General features: G+C 34.6%; 1 protein-coding gene across 1 annotated transcript in view; it reads left to right on the top strand.

Moving 5' to 3' along the window:
- NSF (N-ethylmaleimide sensitive factor, vesicle fusing ATPase) overlaps nucleotides 1-19,580 on the top strand; it is a 132,581-nt gene that overhangs the window by 62,218 nt on the left and 50,783 nt on the right. The window contains exon 9 of the mRNA XM_074343406.1: nucleotides 4,767-4,966. Within this exon, the coding sequence (XP_074199507.1) occupies nucleotides 4,767-4,966 (200 nt within the window). The remainder of the gene's footprint in view (nucleotides 1-4,766; nucleotides 4,967-19,580) is intronic.

Here is a 19,580-nt window from a genome sequence, read left to right as displayed (position 1 = left end):
TCTCCTTAAATCCCTCCTCTGTGTTGCCAGAATTCCTTAAAGTGTGATCTCTGTCCCTGCCTGTGCTGCTTAGCTTCCTTCTCCCACCTCAACCTGCAATGATCTGACCCTGGCCTCAGTACCCAGTGGCCCAGATCAGCATGAACTTCCTGATTTTTAAATCCAGTGTTCTCTTTCCAGGCCTCATTCTGTATCTCTGGAGCTTCTGTCTCTATTGTCACATTCCTCTGCTTAAAGCTTTTTGAGGCTTTTCATGTGCCCAGAGTAGGCATTCAGAAATTTTGAACCAGTAGTTCTGCTGTCTGAGCTTTCTGAGCTTTCAACAAGTATTTTTTTTTAATGGATATTACTGCCTGAATCTCAAATGCCTTATAGCTAAAACCAAAGTTATGATTTCCTCTACTTTCCTCTTGCTAACTTTTTGGTTATTTTCTGAGGTTGCTATCATTTTCCCCTTGTGCCCAGGCTAGGTGCCTTAAGGCCATCCTTGACTCCTCCTCTTTCTCTTACTTTCACTTGGTCTCTAAGGTCTGATGAATATCTCCCATATCTTCCTTCCTTTCTTTTTCTGTTACTATTTCTTATAACTTTTGCCTCTTTCCATTCCAGGTGTCTCATCTGATTATTTCAGTAGTACATTCAGGGATTTTTAATGTGAATTCCATGATTGGACCTCTGAGGATCTAAGAATTTCCTCAAAATTGCATGCAGATTTTTTGTACATGGACGTTTTTCTGGGGAGGTCCATTAGACTGTTTCATGGGAAAGAAACTGAGAGACCGAATGAGAGAATATGGCAATTTAAACAGTCAGTTCCACCGATTTCTCCTTCTATGCCTACCCTTTGCTATTTAGTTCTCTAGCCCAGGGAACTGATCTCTGAGTAGTGAGGGGGCATGTAAGACATAAAGAAAAAAAAAAGGAACAGCAATCAGTACAGCTTAGCAGTCAGACAGTCCAGCAGCCAGAGATCAGAGGCTCCCTGACATCACAGTTAGGCCTTAATGTCCTGGAGAAGCTCAGGGGAAAGCTGGGGCATCAGTAGGGAGGTGGCCTTCTAAGGCCTCTGGACCCAATTGTTCATGTGCTTCCAAAGGACTTGGAGGAATATGAAAGCTTAATTGGCAAAAACCCAGAGAGAGCCAGTGAGGCAGTGTCCCCAGAAAAAGGTTAAGACCATTCTTCCAACTAGACTTCCACCCTCTGATCTTTGTTCTCTAGTTCTTCCTCTGTCACCACAGTTAGTTTTTAAACACATATCTCATTATGTATCCTCCCTGATTAAAAACCTCAGGGTTTTTACAAAACAAATTAAAAACTCCTGAGCATGGTGTCAAGTGCGTCATCCTCGGGCGCTCACCTCCGAGACTCCCAGCCACAGCGGGTGACTGCTGGCTGCTTTGGGAGGACAGCTTCTACGTTCGTGCCTCTGTGCCTTTCATCATGCTAGTCTCTCTCTGTAGGGTACCATTTCCTCTCCCTTGCCCAGCCATGAACCTCCAACTGTCCCTCAAGGCCCAGACTGAATATTATCTCTTCCCCTGTGTCCATCTCTAATTTTCTGCCATTACCCTGGCAGAATCAGTCTCTCTTAGCTAAGTTCCAAAAACATTTCATGCACATCTCTGATAATGTCATATTATATTGTAGATAACCTATTTTTATTTTTGTCTTTCCTACTAAATCAGAAATGCCCTGCAGGAAGGGACTGCCTTTTTCATGTTTGTGTCCCTAACACCTAGCTTCATGCCTAGTCCAAACAGGAGCTTAATACACTTTTGTTGAATGGAATTACTTATGAAGAGTTTTTAATGACTCATTTAAAATTATTTAATAAGTCAGAAAAGGCTGTGATAATAATAGTAATAACAAAGTCCCATTTCCACTGTTTACTCAAGTAACTGCTTCCTTTGTGGAAGTGGATTTTGAAATCTTCACGTGTCAATGTATATTTCTGATGTGCTTTCTTGAGATCCTAAAAAAGTTAAGGTTCTAATGCAGATTAGAGTTTCTGTGGCATTCCTGTTGATGTTATATTGAATAGATTCTGCAATTTCAGAGATCTGTGTTATAGATAAGTTCCATGGATATGTATTTTTATCTCTTTCTCTCAAGCTTCATGGTAATATTTTATGGGTTATTTATTTTATAAGATTTGAGTCAGTTTAATTCCAAGCACATTAAACTGAGCATTTTTCCACATACAAAAACAGAGTTACAGAGTTAAGATTCTAGTATTTATGTAGTTTGTTTTGCCAAATTTATAAAGTCCCAATGATTGCGAAGTTGTTTCTTAAGTATTTAAATTAGTTCAGCCATGAAAGCAAACACTTCATAAATTAAGAGCTTCAAATATTTTTTTTATAATCGCCTCCTCTCCCTCATTTTCTCTGAGTTTTGTAGGAAAGGAATCAACAATTTACTTATTCAGCCATTTGTTGAGTATATATTATATACTAGGCATTATGCTGGGTGTTTGCAATTCAGGATTGATAAGACAGTACCTACCCTTGAATAGTTCACAGTCTGATAGAGAAGAAGGTATATAAACAAATAATTGCCATTTAAACCTTGGAGGAGGGGAAGGAAACTCCTCCTCTGAGAACCAATTTTGAGGTTAAGAAGGGATATATTGGTAGATAAGTTTGTAGATAAAGAAGCAGGGAGCTGAAGGAAGCTCATACCTGATAGTCTTTTTTTTGAATATGCAAAATAGGGATATAAATCATCTCTAAGAATTAGTGGCATGGGATAGCACATGAGAAGAACAGTGAAGATCTGGATAATTACTAAGGAGAATGGGAGATGAACTAACAGAAATAAGTAAGGGGTGGCATGTAATATTGAGAGTAGAACTGAAATTGGATACCATGAAATTGTTTGGCTATTAGTCAGCACAGTGGTGTAATTTTCTCTGGTCATGCTCTGTGGCCAATGTGTAGGTGCAGTAAAGCCATAGTATGTTCAAAGCTTGTGGGGTATATATAATAGAAGTATAGGAAGGCTGAGAAGTTGAGAGTCCTTGAAAGAAAGTAGGGTTTCATATGGAAGGAAGTGTGGTTAGAAGGAAGTTGATAAACTTGGAGAAGGTTAAGAGGCTAGAGATGGGGATGAGGCCTGGTACTTTATAGGTACTCAGCAAGTCTTTGTTTTCTCCTTCCTGGCTCTCCTCTCCTTAAGCCTGTTTCACCACCACCACCTGCCTCTGCTATAGTTTATGTGAATAGTTTCAAATCATGGTAACAGCAGTTGGGTTGGAGAGGAATATTAGGAGTCAGGTTGCAAAGTTAGTTGCTTCCCAGTGGCTTGGATGCTGGCAGTGCTTGGTGGTGTTCACCTCTAGGAGAAGCTCAAGACTTATTTATCCCCTTGTTTCTTTACCACTCATGCCCCAACGGTGGGACCAGGGCAAAGACATTTTATGGGCCACAGTTCTTAGGACAGAAATTTACTCTGTGATAAGAAGGGTTAAGACTCTAAGCCTTCAAGGGTTTCCATTAAGTTCCCCTTGTCTCTATAAGCCTAATTATAAGCACAGATCTCATTACTTTCAAGGATTTGAAAGGGAGTCTTTTTCTGAAATCAAGATAGAAGCAGTGACCGTATTAGCAACCCAGAAGGTCTTCCTCCTCAGAATCTAAAATTTTCTAGTAGAGTTGGTTGCATCTTGTGATTTCTTTTATGTGAATCACTAAATGTATTGTCATAATTCTTGTCTTAAAAATATGATTTTCAAGGCTTTCATTCCAAATGAGGACATTTTCCATGAAAAGAACTATATTCTATTTCCAGAAAAAATTGTTCACCTTTAGTTTTGAGTGTAACACTTGAAATCTAATAGTTCGTTATTTTACAGGATGTAGTATAAAGGAAAAACTCAAGAGGCATGTATCTTAACTGTGAAACTGCTAGAAAAGTGAAAATTCTTAGAGTGAGTAAATGAGTAAAGAGAACTCAGAGGTCATGTTCATCTTAAGAAATGGAATAAATGCTTATGTAGAGTTGGCTGAAGAAATCTTGTGGGGTCTTAATCATCAGTCTTGCTGTTTTGCTATTGTTAATGATACCTTTAAGGCATTTAGCAATGAAAAGAATTGAATACCATTCTGAAGCCTCATTTTCATCTGGGTGGCTCAGAGAGATCATGTGCTTCACTTGGCATAGTCACATGAAGTAGGACAGTCAACTTTGTCCACAGAGTCTGTAACATGCATCTGGATCCTGGGATTGCTCCATACCCACCCAACTCAGACATGTTTGCCCTTTCTTCAAGTGCTTGTATTGACAGGTAGACCTGTAATTTCTATGACTAAGATATAGTTTCCATAGCCTGTGTATCACAATAGATTTATGTTGGATTGGATTTGCCTAAAAACAGATTTCTTCTTTTCCCTGACTTTAAAGCAAAGGATAATGAAAAGAAAGTAATAATTCCAAACTAGGTATTTAGGTCAAAGAGGCATTTTCAGAGTTAAAAGTATTTGTTCTAAATGATAGTTCAAATATACTTTTCCAAAGATCTTTAATTGGCATCTTTCCCACTCAACTATTGGTACTGGTGTGGGAGTTGTTTCTGGATTTTCTACTTTAAAAAAGCTTCAGTTGTTCATTCTTGTTCTGTTTAGGGCACTTGGATATTAATATATGTTAATGCCATCATTATATTTTTCCTAACATGCCTATGAAGAAGAAAGGAGAGAGAAAACTTTGATGTTTTACTCAGATTTTAGTTAGTTGATGTAAGACTGTTTTCTTTTCCTTTTTAGGTTGCAAACATGTTAAAGGCATCCTGTTATATGGGCCTCCAGGTTGTGGTAAGACTCTCTTGGCTCGACAGATTGGCAAGATGTTGAATGCAAGAGAGCCCAAAGTGGTCAATGGGCCGGAAATCCTTAACAAATACGTGGGAGAATCAGAGGCTAACATTCGTAAACTCTTTGCTGACGCTGAAGAGGAGCAAAGGAGGGTAATGTTAATCTAAATATAATTTAGTAAAAGTTTGTTATTTCTTATATGACGAATGAAACCCAGAGTTACAGGGAAAACTTGTTATTGTGATCTACAGTTTGCAAAAAATTGCAGGTAAAATTTATTTGGAACCAAATTACATCACTGATCCTGGAATTGTGGGAGATTTACATGATAAGAGCAGATGTCAGTACCTATATGTTCCTAATACAAAGGTAGATGATTATATAGGCCAAAGGTTTTGCAAAAACAGATCATGAATATATTTTTAAGTAACACTTTTATTCCACATCACTTCCAGAGACTTGAACTCATTTATACTAAAAGAGAGAAATTAAATCCATAAAAGGACTTGGAGAATTATATCTATGTAAGTTTCATGTGCAGAAAGCTAGTTTACTTACCACTGAGTCAACTCAGCTGTAGAGTGACAGGTGTAAGTTGTTAGGTCTCAAAGGAAAGCTTGATTTGGGTCTTAGAAAAAATAAAATTAATTGAAAATCAAACCAGAGTTTACTAATTTTGATTGTTAATTTTATGTGTCAGTTTGACTGGGCCTAGGGTGCCCAGATGTCTGGTTAAGCACTGCTGTGAGTGGGCCAGGGGAACCATTTGAATCTGTAGTCTGAGTGAAACAGTTGTCCTCCCTAACATGGGATCCAGTCAGTTGAAGGCCTGAATAGAACAAAAAGGCTTACCCTCCCTTGAGTAAGAGGGAATTTCCTACTGCCTGACTGCCTTGAGTTGGGACCTCAGTTTTTTGTGCCTTTAGACTTAAACTGAAATACTTGCTCTTCCTGGCTCTCAAGCTTGCAGGCCTCTGGACTGAAACTACACCATTGGCTCTCCTGAGTCTCCAGCTTGCCAGCTGCAGATCTTGGGACTTGTCAGCCCTCATACTTGTTAGCCAATTCCTTATAATTAATCTCTAGGTAGATAGTTGGAGCTAGATCTAGATCCAGTGTATCTATTTTCAGGTACCAATAGGATAGATCTGTAGATTTATTGATTCTGTTTCTCTGGAAAACCTTGACTAATATACTAGTATTAACATATTTGTTTCATTAAAAGGAAGTTTAAAAATAATGCCATGGGATTTCTGGTTCTGACAATACAGTAGACTAGGTAACTTGAAAACCATCCTTCTACAGACACCTTCAAATGCTGGGTGAAATAGAAGTAAAATAATTTTAAATGCATAATTGAGCTCTCAGGAAAGAAAAGTAAGTTTTCAGAAATTAAAACAAAACTGAAAATTAGAGTGGTAAAGATATGAGTTGCAGCTTTTGTTTCTGTTAATGTATGCATTGGGATTTTAGCATCCACTAGAGGGCATAAAATGAATCCTTGAACCTACATAATGTGTGGATTAGGAACTGAACACTTTAAAGAGGTTATGTCCTCCATGAAAAGAATGACTGGAAAATATCTCCCTACCAGCACAGAGGAATAAGAAAAACATTTAACTATCTTCCTGGGTTCTGGAGTGGGAACTGAGGAACTCCCATGGGAATTTTAAACCGTGGATCCTTGACTCATACTTAGGATTTGGGGGGAAAAAAAAAAGTACTAACACACATCCACGCCCCACCTGTGTGGTCTGTCTGGGTATATGATATGGAACCCACAACTAAGAAATTAATTTTGAGATGAATCCTGGGCTAATGATACCACATAGGGTTGTTAGATATAAGCAAACCATAAGGGATATTCTTAACAAACCCAAGACACAAGAGATTCTCACAAGGGAAGCTAGAATAGCTTAAATAAATGGAAAATGTCGTGATCAAAATTTAAAACTCAGCATCTAGGTTAAACATAAGCCAGTAGTTTCAGCTGAAGAGAGAAGTGATAAGCAGAAGAACAGCTCTAAAGAAATCACCCAGAATGTGGCACAGAGAGGTAGAGAGATGGAAAATATGAAAGAGAAACTGAAAAAACCAAGTTAAAACAAGAAGTCCAAACAGAAAGAATAGTGTAGAAGCTAAGATAGATATGACTAAGAATTTTCTAGAATTGGTAAAAAACATAAATACTCAGATTCATGTAGCACCATGAGCCCGAATGGGATAAATAAAAATTAGCTTATTTCCATACCCATTGTAATGAAACTGGAGAATGCCAAAGAAAAAAAAGAGAAACATCTTAATATCAACAAAGAATAAATAATGATGGCATACAAAGGGATATCTATTATGTTGACAGTAAACTTTTCAACAGCAGCAAGAGAGACCAGAAAACAGTGGAATAATATCTTTACAGAGCGAAGTGAAAATAACTGTCAACTTTAATTTTTATACCTAGCTTAATTCTCATTCAGGAATAAGATGAAATATAGGTATTCTTTCAGGCAAAGTCTAGAGAACTAACTAGTCACAGAAGCTTGCTGTAAGAATGTGAAGCAGGGTGTACTTGAGACTGAAGGAAATTGAACCCAGAAGGAAACAGTGGATACAAGAACAATGGTGAGCAATGAAACTGTAGATAAAATCTGAAACTTCTACTTCTGGTAGTGGCAGATTAGGTCATTTGAATCATGCCTGCCACTGAAGACTACTAGAAAAGCTCAAGGAAATATTTAAATTTTTTTACTTGGAAACATCAAAGAGCTTACAAGATCTAGAGGGAGACTAGAGGCCCAGGAAAAAAGGTCCCCAGTGTTTGGGGCCACTGTTCCTCTGAGATATAGCCATTTCTGGAGGGAGCTGCTAAACAGGTATGCAGCCATTTTGAGGGGTAAATGGGAGTAAGGGGGACAGAGGTTAGAGCCCATGGACCATAAAGAGGGGACACCTGCTGAACATGCCTCATTTTGAGTTGGGACCCTGAAGGGCTACGCTGTGGGAGCAAGGGTTAACCAGAAGCAGACGTGTTCCTACAAATCACCATTGAATCCTGTCATTCTCCAAAATTAGGCCTAGGGTTCCTAAATCACTAGTGCTTGCAGGCATTGGCAGAACTGTAGATCCTTCCTGAAGGAAGGTAGCATGCAAGGCCATAAACTATTTCTATAGTTTGCAAATGCAATGCCTGGCTTATAATCAAAGGCAATCAGATATACAAAGACATAAAGAACATGAACAAAGAGAAACAAAAGATGATAGAAATTGGGCCAGCAGATATTAGAATTCTCAAATACAGACTTTTAAAATAACTATACTTATCACATTTAAAGAGAAGCAAGATTGAATATTTTAGCAGAGCACTGGAAATTATTTTTTTAAATCAAATGGAAATTCTGGGAATGAGAAATTCAGTAAATGAACTCAAGTTTAAACAACAGACACATCTGAAGAGAGAATTAGTGAACTGAAAGATGTTAGACAAAAATAATCAGAGACAAAGGATGAAAGGAATGAAGAGAGATGGAAAATATTATGAGAAGATCTAGTGCACATATTTAAGTTTCCAGAAGGTCAGGAGAAAGAGGATGGGGCAAAAGCAAAAAGTGAGGAGAAAAGGATTTAGAACTTTCTAAAACTGATGAAGAATGTCAAACATCAGTCCATGGATTCCAGAAGTGATATGAACCTCAAGAAAGAGAAATACCAAACAAGTCTACTCTTACAGATAATCATTGGTAAACTGCTGGGGTTAAAAAAAAAAAAAGGAGGGAGAAATGTTAAAAGCAGCTAGAGAATAAAGATTACCTTCCAATAAGCAACAATCAGCTGGCAGCTGCCTCCTCAACAGAAATGATGAAAGCCAGAAATCAGTTGAATGCCATTTTTAAGGAACCGAAAGAGAGTAACTATCAACTTACAATTTTCATGTAAATATACAAAAAGTACTACGTTGTAATAGAAATAAATAGACCATGGCCATACATAGTTGTGAATCTCACAAATAAATGTTGAGCAGAAGAAACCAGATGAGAAAGGATCATACTGACTGTATGATTCCATTTATATAAAGCTCAGCTAACGCATACTGTTTAATGATGCATGCTTCTTAGTTGGTAAAACTAAGGAAAGTGAGAAATAATTGCCATAAAAATCAGATTGTGGTTGCCTGTGGGGCACCGTGGGGAGGGGTGCTGCCAGGATGCTGGCACTGCTCTCTTTCTCCTTATAGTTATGTGGATGTTCATCTTGTGACAGTTCCTTGAGGCATACATTCACATTTGGGGAACTTTCCCTCGATGTATGCCATATTTCACAGTAAGAAATTTTAAAAGAGGTAAATTTAATAAACATTCACTGTATAAATGAATAATAATGATCAATATGTTTGTTTCTTTTTTTAAGGATAGAACTAAAATATGGTACAAAACATGGGAAGTGGGTTGAATTCATGTAAAATCCTTGTATTATTTAGGAAGAAAATAGTAATGTTAATTACAATAAAACTTTAAGTCAAATGTATATGTGAAAATTGTGTATAGTTCTCAACTTTTCCAAGGCATGAGGAAGAGCTGGGAAGGAATTAGGAAAACTAAAATACTTTAGAAGGCAAAAAAAAAGTAACAAGACTCAAAACAGAGTATGAAGATACTGAGAGTGTAACTTTAAAAAAAATTTCTCTTACAACAGCAGTCAGAATGATAAGGTACCTAGGATTAAATCTAACAAAATTAAAGGGAAAAATGATAAACATTTTTGAAAATCTTTTTTCAAAAGTTTATAAATTGTAAGATAGAACATGTTCACATGGGAATATATTATCATAAAAATGACCATTCTGCCCATATTAATCTGTAAATTCAGTGCTTTTCCAGTCAGGTCTAACAGGAATTTTTTGGAATTTGACAACATGATTTTTTTTTCCTAATGCCTGAAGAGTCATGAAAATTTTGGAGAATAATGAAAACTTATTTCTTCAGATATTAAGACTTACTGGAAAGCTATAGTAATTGAGACAGTTTTATGTAGTCATGCAAAAACAGACCAAGGAAACAGAGTAGAACACAGGAAGTGCTTGTTATAGGAAAAGTGACAGTACAAATCAGTGGGGAAAGAATGTACTATTCCATGAATGGGGCTGAGATCATTGGTGCTCTGTTTGGAAAAAGATAAAATGCAATCCCTGTCTCACTTCATACAGAATTACAAAGTGGATTTGCAAAACACAAAAAACTGAAACTTACAAGAGAAAAATTTTAGAAGAAAAAAAGGCAAAAAGGCTTTAAGAATTGAGACTAGAGAAGATATAGAAATAGAGACATAGGAATCAACTCCGTTTTAAAAATTGTTAATTTGGCTACATTTATATAAAGAAAATTCTCTGTGACAAATTACACTGAATCCAAGTATCTCAAACTAGAGAAGATATTTGCAGTGCATATAATCTACAAAGAATTGACATTTTCTGTAATAAATTCTCTATAATCACTCTGTATAATAAGAAAAATACCGCAATTAAAAAAAAAACTGGCAAAGGTCATATATGTGAACAAGCATTTCTCAGAGGAAGAACCCAACTGAAGATAAACAAATGAAGCAATGCTCAGGAAAGTGCATAATAAAAGAGAACCCATCTTATAAACAACCTGATAAAATTTACAAAGGCTAATAACACCAAAAGTTGGTGAGGTTGTAGAGAAACGGCCTCATATACACTGCTAGTCATAGTATAAATCAGAAAAATACATTAGGTGGGTAATCCCTTGCAGCTTAATTTGACTAATTTGTAAATACTTACAAAAATGAAGATGCATGACCCACGACCCATGAGTTCTACTTCAAGACAGCTACCCTAAAGAAACACTCTTATACTTGTGCACAGTGACATGTACCAGAATGTTGATTGTTACACTCTATGTAATGGGGGGAAGGTAGAAATGTCTTGATTCTTCTCAGTAAATGGAATATCATCTTAGACGTTAAAATGAATAGATTTACATGGATCACTATGAATCATCCAGAAATATAACATGTATTTTTTTAATCTAGTAATATGCTTTATTAAATCTAATCTACCCTGTCATTTCCTACTTTTTCTTATTTTTTGATGGTAAAAATAAATTTTAAACATTGCTTTTGTAACAACCCTTTTACTGCTTCAAGTCTACTTGCTTGGTGCTTAATCATTTCAGTTTTACACAAGGTGGTTTCCTCCCCTGTTTCCCTATATCCCATTAAGTTCTTGTTCATATTCAGGTCTCTAGCCATCTCAGCTACATTGGGTCTCGGTAGATTAGTGCAAGTCTAATAACTGACCTCAACTCTTTAGATAGTCCCAGAACCAATTTAGTTTTATAGTTCATCTCTAATACTAGAATATTTTTTGTTTTCAAATATCTTTTTACCACTCAGTATACCAAGAAAAATACTTATTACTATTTACTATCTGGGTTGAAAAACTCCTTTTAAAAAATTATTTTTAAGTTGATTTATAAGTTATTTTAAACATAAAAATAAAGGGAAGTACAGGCAATAGAAATAAAAGCAAAAATTAACAAATGGGACTTAATTAAACTTAAAAACTTTTGCACAGCGAAGGAAACCATAAGCAAAACAAAACAACAACCTGCGGAATGGGAGAAAATACTTGCAAATAATACGACTGACAAAAGTTTAATTTCCAGAATACAGAAACAGCTCATACAACTTAATAATAACAAAAAACCAAAAACCCAATACAAAAAATGGGCAGAAGAACTAAACAAACAATTCTCCAATGAAGACGTAAAAATGGCCAATAGGCACATGAAAAAATGCTCAGTATTGCTAATTATCAGAGAAATGCAAATCAAAACTACAATAAGTATCACCTTGCACCTGTCAGAATGGCCATCATTCAAAAGTTCATAAATGATAAATGCTGAAGAAGGTGTGAAGAAAAGGGAACCCTCCTACACTGCCTGTAGGAATGTAGTTTGGTGCAGCCATTATAGAAAACTGTATGGAGATTCCTCAAAAAACTAAAAATAGACTTACCATATGATCCAGCAATCCCAGTCCTGGGCATATATCAAGAGGGAACTCTAATTCAAAAAGATACATGCACCCCAATGTTCATAGTAACACTATATACAATAGCCAAGACGTGGAAACAATCTAAATGTCCATCAACAGGTGACTGGATAAAGAAGTTGTGGTATATTTATACAATGGAATACTACTTAGCCATTAAAAATAATAAAGCAATGCCATTTGCAGTAACATGGTTGGACCTAGAGATCATCATTCTAAGTGAAGTAAGCCAGAAAGAGAAAGAAAAATACCATATGATATCATTTATATGTGGAATCTAAAAAAAAGAGAAAAAGGGGACACTAATGAACTCATCTACAACACAGAAACAGACTTGCAGACATAGTAAACAATCTTATGGTTACTGGGGGAAAGGGGTTCGGAAAGGATAAGTTTGAGGGTTTGAGATTTGTAAATGTTAGCCACTATATATAAAAACAGATTTAAAAAACAAATTTCTTCTGTATAGCAAAGGGAACTATATATTCAATATCTTGTAATAACCTTTAATGAAAAAGAATATGAGCATGAATATATGTATGTATATGCATGACTGGGACATTGTGCTATACACCAGAAATTGACATATTGTAACTGACTATATTATACTTCAATTAAAAAAGTGAAAAATTAAAAAAGGGAAGTAAAGACTTAAAATATTTAATAAGAGCTTAGATATAGTAAACCAAATTTTTATTCCATATTTTCCTGGTTTTGAAGATATCTATTGATTGATTGATCAGTCGATCAGTAGATATATACCCAAAATGGGCAGGAGCCTCTGAATGTACTAACTGTTCATCAGTTGTCCTGCATGAACTTGTACATACTGATTCTAAATTTCCAGTACATCTCTAATGGGTTCTAGCTTATCATTACTTCTGGTTCTTCTACTTCCATCGTCAAGACAAAATACTTGAATTTTTTTTTTAAATCTTTGGCTTATGATTTTTTTGAAGAGAGGATAGTCATTACACACTCCTTAATATACCACCTATTTCTTCTGGTTCTTCTAATACCTGCCTTCAGCATCTGTCTACTAGAAACCATATCAAGGAAATTTTGATGCACAGATGAAATAAAAGATGAAAGAACACTTCTGTGTGTCCCTTTAGAAAAATGAGATGGCCTAACAACATTATAAATCAACTGCTTAAAAAAAAAAAAAAGAAAAATGAGGTTGCACAATGAAGACTTTCTGTTGAATAAGTAACTGGATGAAAATGCCATATTTTCTTTTTGTCCTTAGAAATATATTATTCAGTCATTCTTAAATTTGGGAAAATTTATGTAGGATACTGTTATCTGAAGGCACATAGTCTGAGATTTTACTTACAATGATCCATTTACCATCTCCTTTAGAGTCTTGAGTGCTGCTATATCACTCTTTTTTCTCTTTTTATATTCATCTTTAGATTCATCTATTACTTGTGAAGTATTTTCCTCTATTGATTTTGTTTTCTTTGCCATTATGGCCAAGGAACAACAACAACAAAAAAATCTGGATTCTCAACTGTGTTTAGTTAAAGCTAAAATCAGGCAACAAAGATGGTGGATAGTGTCTCCAGACTTCTTGTCTCTATGCCTTCTTGAGAGAAGATGTAATACTTTGGGGAACATAATAAGAAAACTGAACGTTGATGTGATCATGATGTTTCATTATTGCATCATTCTATGCAGTTTCATCATTCTTCCATTTTCTTTTTAGCATTGTTAGGAATCTTCTTAACACAGTTAGGAATAGTTGACAAATAATGATAACATGATTTCTAGAATGTTGAAATAGTGTAATATAGCTTAGATTTATAAAAAGATCCAGTGGACCCACAAAGTAATTTAAGATAGAATGAGTTTTATTCTGTTTTTTAAAAATACATTTTCTTTTTTGTTTCTGTGGAAGACTGGTAAGGAAGAAAAAAGTCACGAGATATCAATCTTTGTAAATAGTTAAAACTGCTTAACAAAGAAAATTAAAAACTGAAATTGTGTTTCTCTTGGACCCTGATGGTATACTGAGGGTTAAACATTAGGTGCGGATGAGAAGCATTTTATAAAATCTGTTGTGATGGTTTCCATATGGCTGCATAGGATCTTAGGTGCTGTTTTTAAACTTGCAGTTTAAGTATGACACTATTAATAATAAAACTGAGTTGGCAAAGAATTTCTAGGTAGATATTCTTTATAACCAGCTTTTTCTGATACACTTTTCTCAATCCTTACATCCAGAAATGGCTTAGTGTATTCAGCTAATGACCCCTTGGAGAATATATATGTTACATAATAAAGAAAAGCATCACCTTTGTGATTCTGGACAGTCCAGGCTGACAAAGATGAACACCTGCATATAGGTCAAACTAGTTAAATATAGAACAGCCATTTTCCAAGGCTTTTGCCAGGGGCTCAACAGCATCCGCTCTGTTTCTATGGGGAAAGACTTTGCAGATGCTAGAAGTCTAGAGTTGAAGAGGATTGCACTGTGGAACTTTAAACTCTTTGGTAAAGGGTTTATTGATGATTCAGCTTTATTAATCTATGAACATTAATCTTGACATCTTCCTTACCTGATTCCTATTAATTTATTGCAATAAGAACTTGCTTTATTTAAATAACACACCTGTAGAAATTGATGTTATTGTACTCACTAGGTTGGGGGAAGGGACCTGATGACAGGTCACAAGATTAGCAAGGTTCTGAAAAGGTCAGAATTGTACTGAATAATGTTTAGGGAAGATTGCTTCTGTGATCATTAAATCAAACAAGTGTTCTTATTGTCTGTGGCTTCCCTTCCACATAGATGATTTTTGAGTTTGGACTGAGAAGGAAGTTATGATTCCAGTGGCAACATAAGGCACATTGACAGCAAAATTCATATAACAACTTTTTGTTTTATACTATTTTGACAGACAACCTTGAATAAAAATGTCTTATAAAAACAATATAGAATCTCGCAGCTTCTCAGTCACAAACAGGAATGTCCTTGTTTTTCATTAAAGACAGCAAGAATTAACAGTCTACTATATAGAAGTGTTTGGCTAAGCTAAGGTTGTAGTTCCAATTCCTCGTTCTCTGTCTTTTCTACGGATGGAAAGGTAAATAGTTTTTGGTGTTGAATTTGTTTTTTTAAGCAGCAAGCTCTCATTTATCATTAGATACCTGTTCAATAAATATAACAGTATTGAGAAATTAAATTAAATTTTTTTCAGATTTTAGTTTAGTTCTTAAAACAGTTATGGAAGGAGAACAATTTGTAAGTGAAGTTTAGAAAAAAAAATAATGAAACCTAGTTAAATTTTGGAAACCTTGATAAACACATGACTGTCATCTTGCATAGGAATGCATTAAAGAATGAACAATATGCTAAATAATGTATAATAGAATGTAAGTGTTATAAGATATTGTATCTTTTATTTATTCTGAAGTAGAACTGACTTTTCTGGTGTACAGTTTTATAATTTTAACATGTGTATGATTTCACGTAACCACCACCAAAATCCAGATGCAGAGCATTTACATCACCTTCCAAAATTGCCTCATGTTATCCTTTTGCTTATAACTCCTGATAACTACTGTTTTCCCATCTGTTTTCCATCCCTATAGTTTTGTCTTTCTGAGTGTCACATAAATGGTAGCATAGCATGTAACTTTTTGAGGCTGGCTTCTTCCATTCTGCATATTGCCTTTGAGAGTCATCCAAGTCATTGCTTGTATCAAGTATCCCTTTTTACTGTTGTGTAGTATTTCATTGTATGGATGTACCACAGTTTGTTTATCCACTCACCTACTAGAGGGCATTTGGTTTGGTTCTAGTTTAGTGCAATTATGAGTAGAGCTGCTATAAACCAAAGAGTGGAATTGCATGATCATACAGTGTTTTCTCTTTCTTTTTAAAAAATACTTCAAAAATTCCCTCCCCAACAAAAAATACTTTATATATTCAATTTGTTTTATATCCAATCCAGTTTCCTTCAGGTCATTTTTAGAACTGTTTTTCTTCCTACCTCTGATATAACATTTCATCTTTCATCTTTGTCATGTTTTCTTGACTTCCTTTTCTTTGGGTTGCCTTTATTGGAGGCACCTTCTGGCATTGTAGCTCAGACTCTGTCTTGCTTTTATATTCCTCCAGCTTAATTATGTGATTCATCTTCTTAACAGAATCTAGCTTGCTACTGTACCCCTCCTGACTGTTTGTGGATGACTTTCAGATCTTTCTACCCTCTTGTTCAATTGTGTCTCTCTTGTTCTCTGGAGGACATTCTAATTAGATGTCCTGTTAAAATTTTAATCTTATCATGGTAAAAACTTAAAATTTTTTCCTCTTCTGCAGCTTTCTTATCATAACTACAGTGTAATTTCTTATCTTTGCTGTTACTTCTCCTTTCCACATGCAGGCAGTAATCAAACTTAGCCTTTGCTTTTTAGCTATCACCATTCCCATCACCAAAACTCTCTTACAGATTTATGTACCATTGTTTCTCACTGACCTTCCAACTACACAATTCTTTTCCATCCTAAAGGCAGGCAGATTTAAAATCATCATATATAAAGAGTATTCTGCTTTTGCAGTGTGTGTGTGTGATCACCTCTGTTTCAGTAGAAAGGCCTGCTTCTGGATTTCAGTCCCTGTCATAATACTATAACTTCTGCTTCTCATGTTAGGTAAATTTTATTCCTTTTATAAGGCCTGGATTGCCTCTTAGCCTTTTGCTCAGGGGGCCCTATATGCTTCTAAATTGCTTATCTACTAGACCCTCTCTTTCTCCTTCTGTATGTCTTTGTTCAGGAATAATGTCTTATACCCCAAAACAAGTATACCTGTTATTTAGGAGAACACAAAGTTGTTTGTAGATAATGTGATTATCTACCTAGAAAATTCAGAAGAATCAACTCAGAAAACTTAGACATTAGAAATGAGAGTAAAGTAACCAGGTATATAATAAATATATAAAATTAATATTGTTTCTTCATACATACTCTTTCTGAAATATAATGGAAAATTCCATTCACAGTTGCATCCAAAAAACATGAATGGTTAGAAATCTTTATGAAGGAATTTATATGACAAAAACTACAAAACTTTGTTAGGAGACATAAAAGACTTGAATAATTGGAGAGACATATTCTTCTTAAGAACTGAATATGCTACAAAGATTTTATACTTCCTAAGCCAATTTAGAGATTGAATCAAATTCCAGTCAAACCTGGATATTTTGCTTGTTTCTTACTTTTCTTTTTTGTTTGTTTTTAATTGAAGAAGGTTATTTGTACTCTAGTGGGATGATTCTAATAATCATCTGGAAGTAAACATGTTTGAAAGTAGCCAAGACAATTATGAAAAATAATAATGTGTGGAAGGAAAGGGCTTGCCCAAACTACTACTGTAGTCCGTAGTATAGGCTGGTAATAATCTAGCATACGTAAAAATATGAAGCTTGATAGAAATGGCATTTCAGTCGATGAAGAAAGAATTATTTAGTCAACAGTACTGGATAAGTTAGTTAACTCTTTGAAGAATTACTTGAGTCCTTACTTCACTTGTACCATATACAAAAATAAAACTCCACACAACATTGTAAACTGACTATAACTCAACAAAAAAAACTCCAGTCAGATTAAAGAATTATATGTAAAGTAAAAATGTTTACAAGAGAAGAAAATGTAGGTGACCACCAGTATCTGTAATGGGGGAGGATTTTAAGGATAAAAGTGATGGAAAACATCATAAAAATAAAAACTGATAATGTTAGCTATTTAAATAGTAAAAATACACTTTTAAAGCTCTTTTTCAAAAATATACCATAAGTAAAATTAAAAGACAAATGGCAAACTGGAATAAAATATTTATAACAAATATAATAATACCCTTAATATATAAAGAGCTTTTTTATAAATCAATAAAAATTCTTAAATCCCAACAGAAGACTATACAGAGGACACGAATAAATAGTAAGAGAAAAATTACCAGTGGTAAGAAGATACGATTTTTTAAAGTGCCAGCCTAATCAGTAATTAGACACATGCCAGTTAAAAATGACTGAAAAATACCATTATTCATCTATCAAGTTGGGACTTACTTTTTAAATTTTTCTAGTATTCATTACTTGTGAGGATATACAAAGATAGGCACTATCATATTCTGTGGTAGGAGTATTATAAAATGATAAAAGCTTCCTGGAAAAGTATTTGAAAGCCTATTTCAAAGGCATTAAAACATTCAGCATACATTTTAATAATTTGTCTTCATGAAGTAATTACATATTGTCTAATATTTAAGTATAAAAATATTCATTGCAACAACTTTTATAATACTAAACACTTAGAAAATATTAAATATGTGACAGGAAAGAATTAATGTGGAATTGGGGAGTTAAATTGTGAACCCAGTCATATAATGAAGTATTATGGAGCCATTAAAAATCATATTGTATAGCTGTGTTTATAGGCATGGGAAAGGGCTTAAAATAATAGCTGGACTGAAAAAGACTACAAAGTTTTTATGTTAGTACCAAGTTTATAATGTTAGTTATTTCTAGCTAGTTGAATTTTGGATGATTGTGATTTCTTGACACTTTGATATTTTTCCAGGTTTTCTATAGTGTTCATGTATTTTGCAATTAGAGCCAAAAATAACAATTTTAAATTGCTTTCAAAAAATAATTAATGTTCAAGGGAATGCAAGATGCAGTGGATTCCCAAGTTTTTAATTAAAATAAATTTAAAACATAGAAATAAGTATGCAGAATGTTAACAGCATTTATCTTTAAGTGATATAATTTATTTTTAACTTATTTTTATTTGTTTTACAACTTTTGCTCAGTTAACATCTAATACTTTTAAAATAAAAATTCTAAGTCTATTTAAAAAAAAAAAAAGATGATATCCTTGCCACAGGTTTAGTGTGTACCAGCCGTACCTAATCTTGAATCTCATTATGCCCATCATTTATATTATCATGTCATATTTAGGTTCTGTTCATTTTTACTTGTTTTGGTTTGCTAAGTCCTAATTTTTTTTGTTTAAGAAAAAATTTCTGCAATGCACTTCCCCTTTGGTTCCTCATAAGAGACTTAATTACTTAAATATAAATTGTTAGAAAGTCCATGTTAACTTAACCTAATCAATTATTAACATTTAAAAGTATTTGCATCTATTAAAAACACAAAATATATAAACTGATTTCTTTTAACGATGACTCTATATCCACTAGACTAAAGCAGAAATCTCTGTGTAAAAGAAACAGTACTCGCTTGACTGTGTTCTTTTTATAAACTGTGTCTCTGTTCTCACTTTGCCGTTCAGAAGAAGCAATCTGTTTTCATATGATACAACTGAATATGAATCAAGTTCAGTACCTTCTCCCATTTGCCCAATTCCCAGTCGACCTCTGGGTGGAGTTATTCTTTAGCTATAGAATATGACAAACATTAAACCTACTGCTTTTGGGGACTGTCCTCTTACCAAAACTCAGGGAAAATGGGAGAGAGTTGCCATTCATTGACTTAAGAAATACTTAAGAGTTCTTTCAAAGAGAGAGATAATTAATATATGTGAATGACTAGTTAGTTATGATAGGCTATTCTCTTTAATCAGTGTATAATGTGTATTTTTGTTTTATGGCTATAAAACCTGAGGTTCTAGAATGCCTTTTCAGTTTGCAGAATTCTGAAACTGCAGTGCCAGTACCTTCAAGAGGGCAGC

The sequence above is a fragment of the Camelus bactrianus genome, chromosome 16, assembly GCF_048773025.1.
Source record: "Camelus bactrianus isolate YW-2024 breed Bactrian camel chromosome 16, ASM4877302v1, whole genome shotgun sequence".
Taxonomy (NCBI): Eukaryota; Metazoa; Chordata; class Mammalia; order Artiodactyla; family Camelidae; genus Camelus; species Camelus bactrianus.
This window is presented reverse-complemented; position numbering and strand designations above follow the sequence as displayed.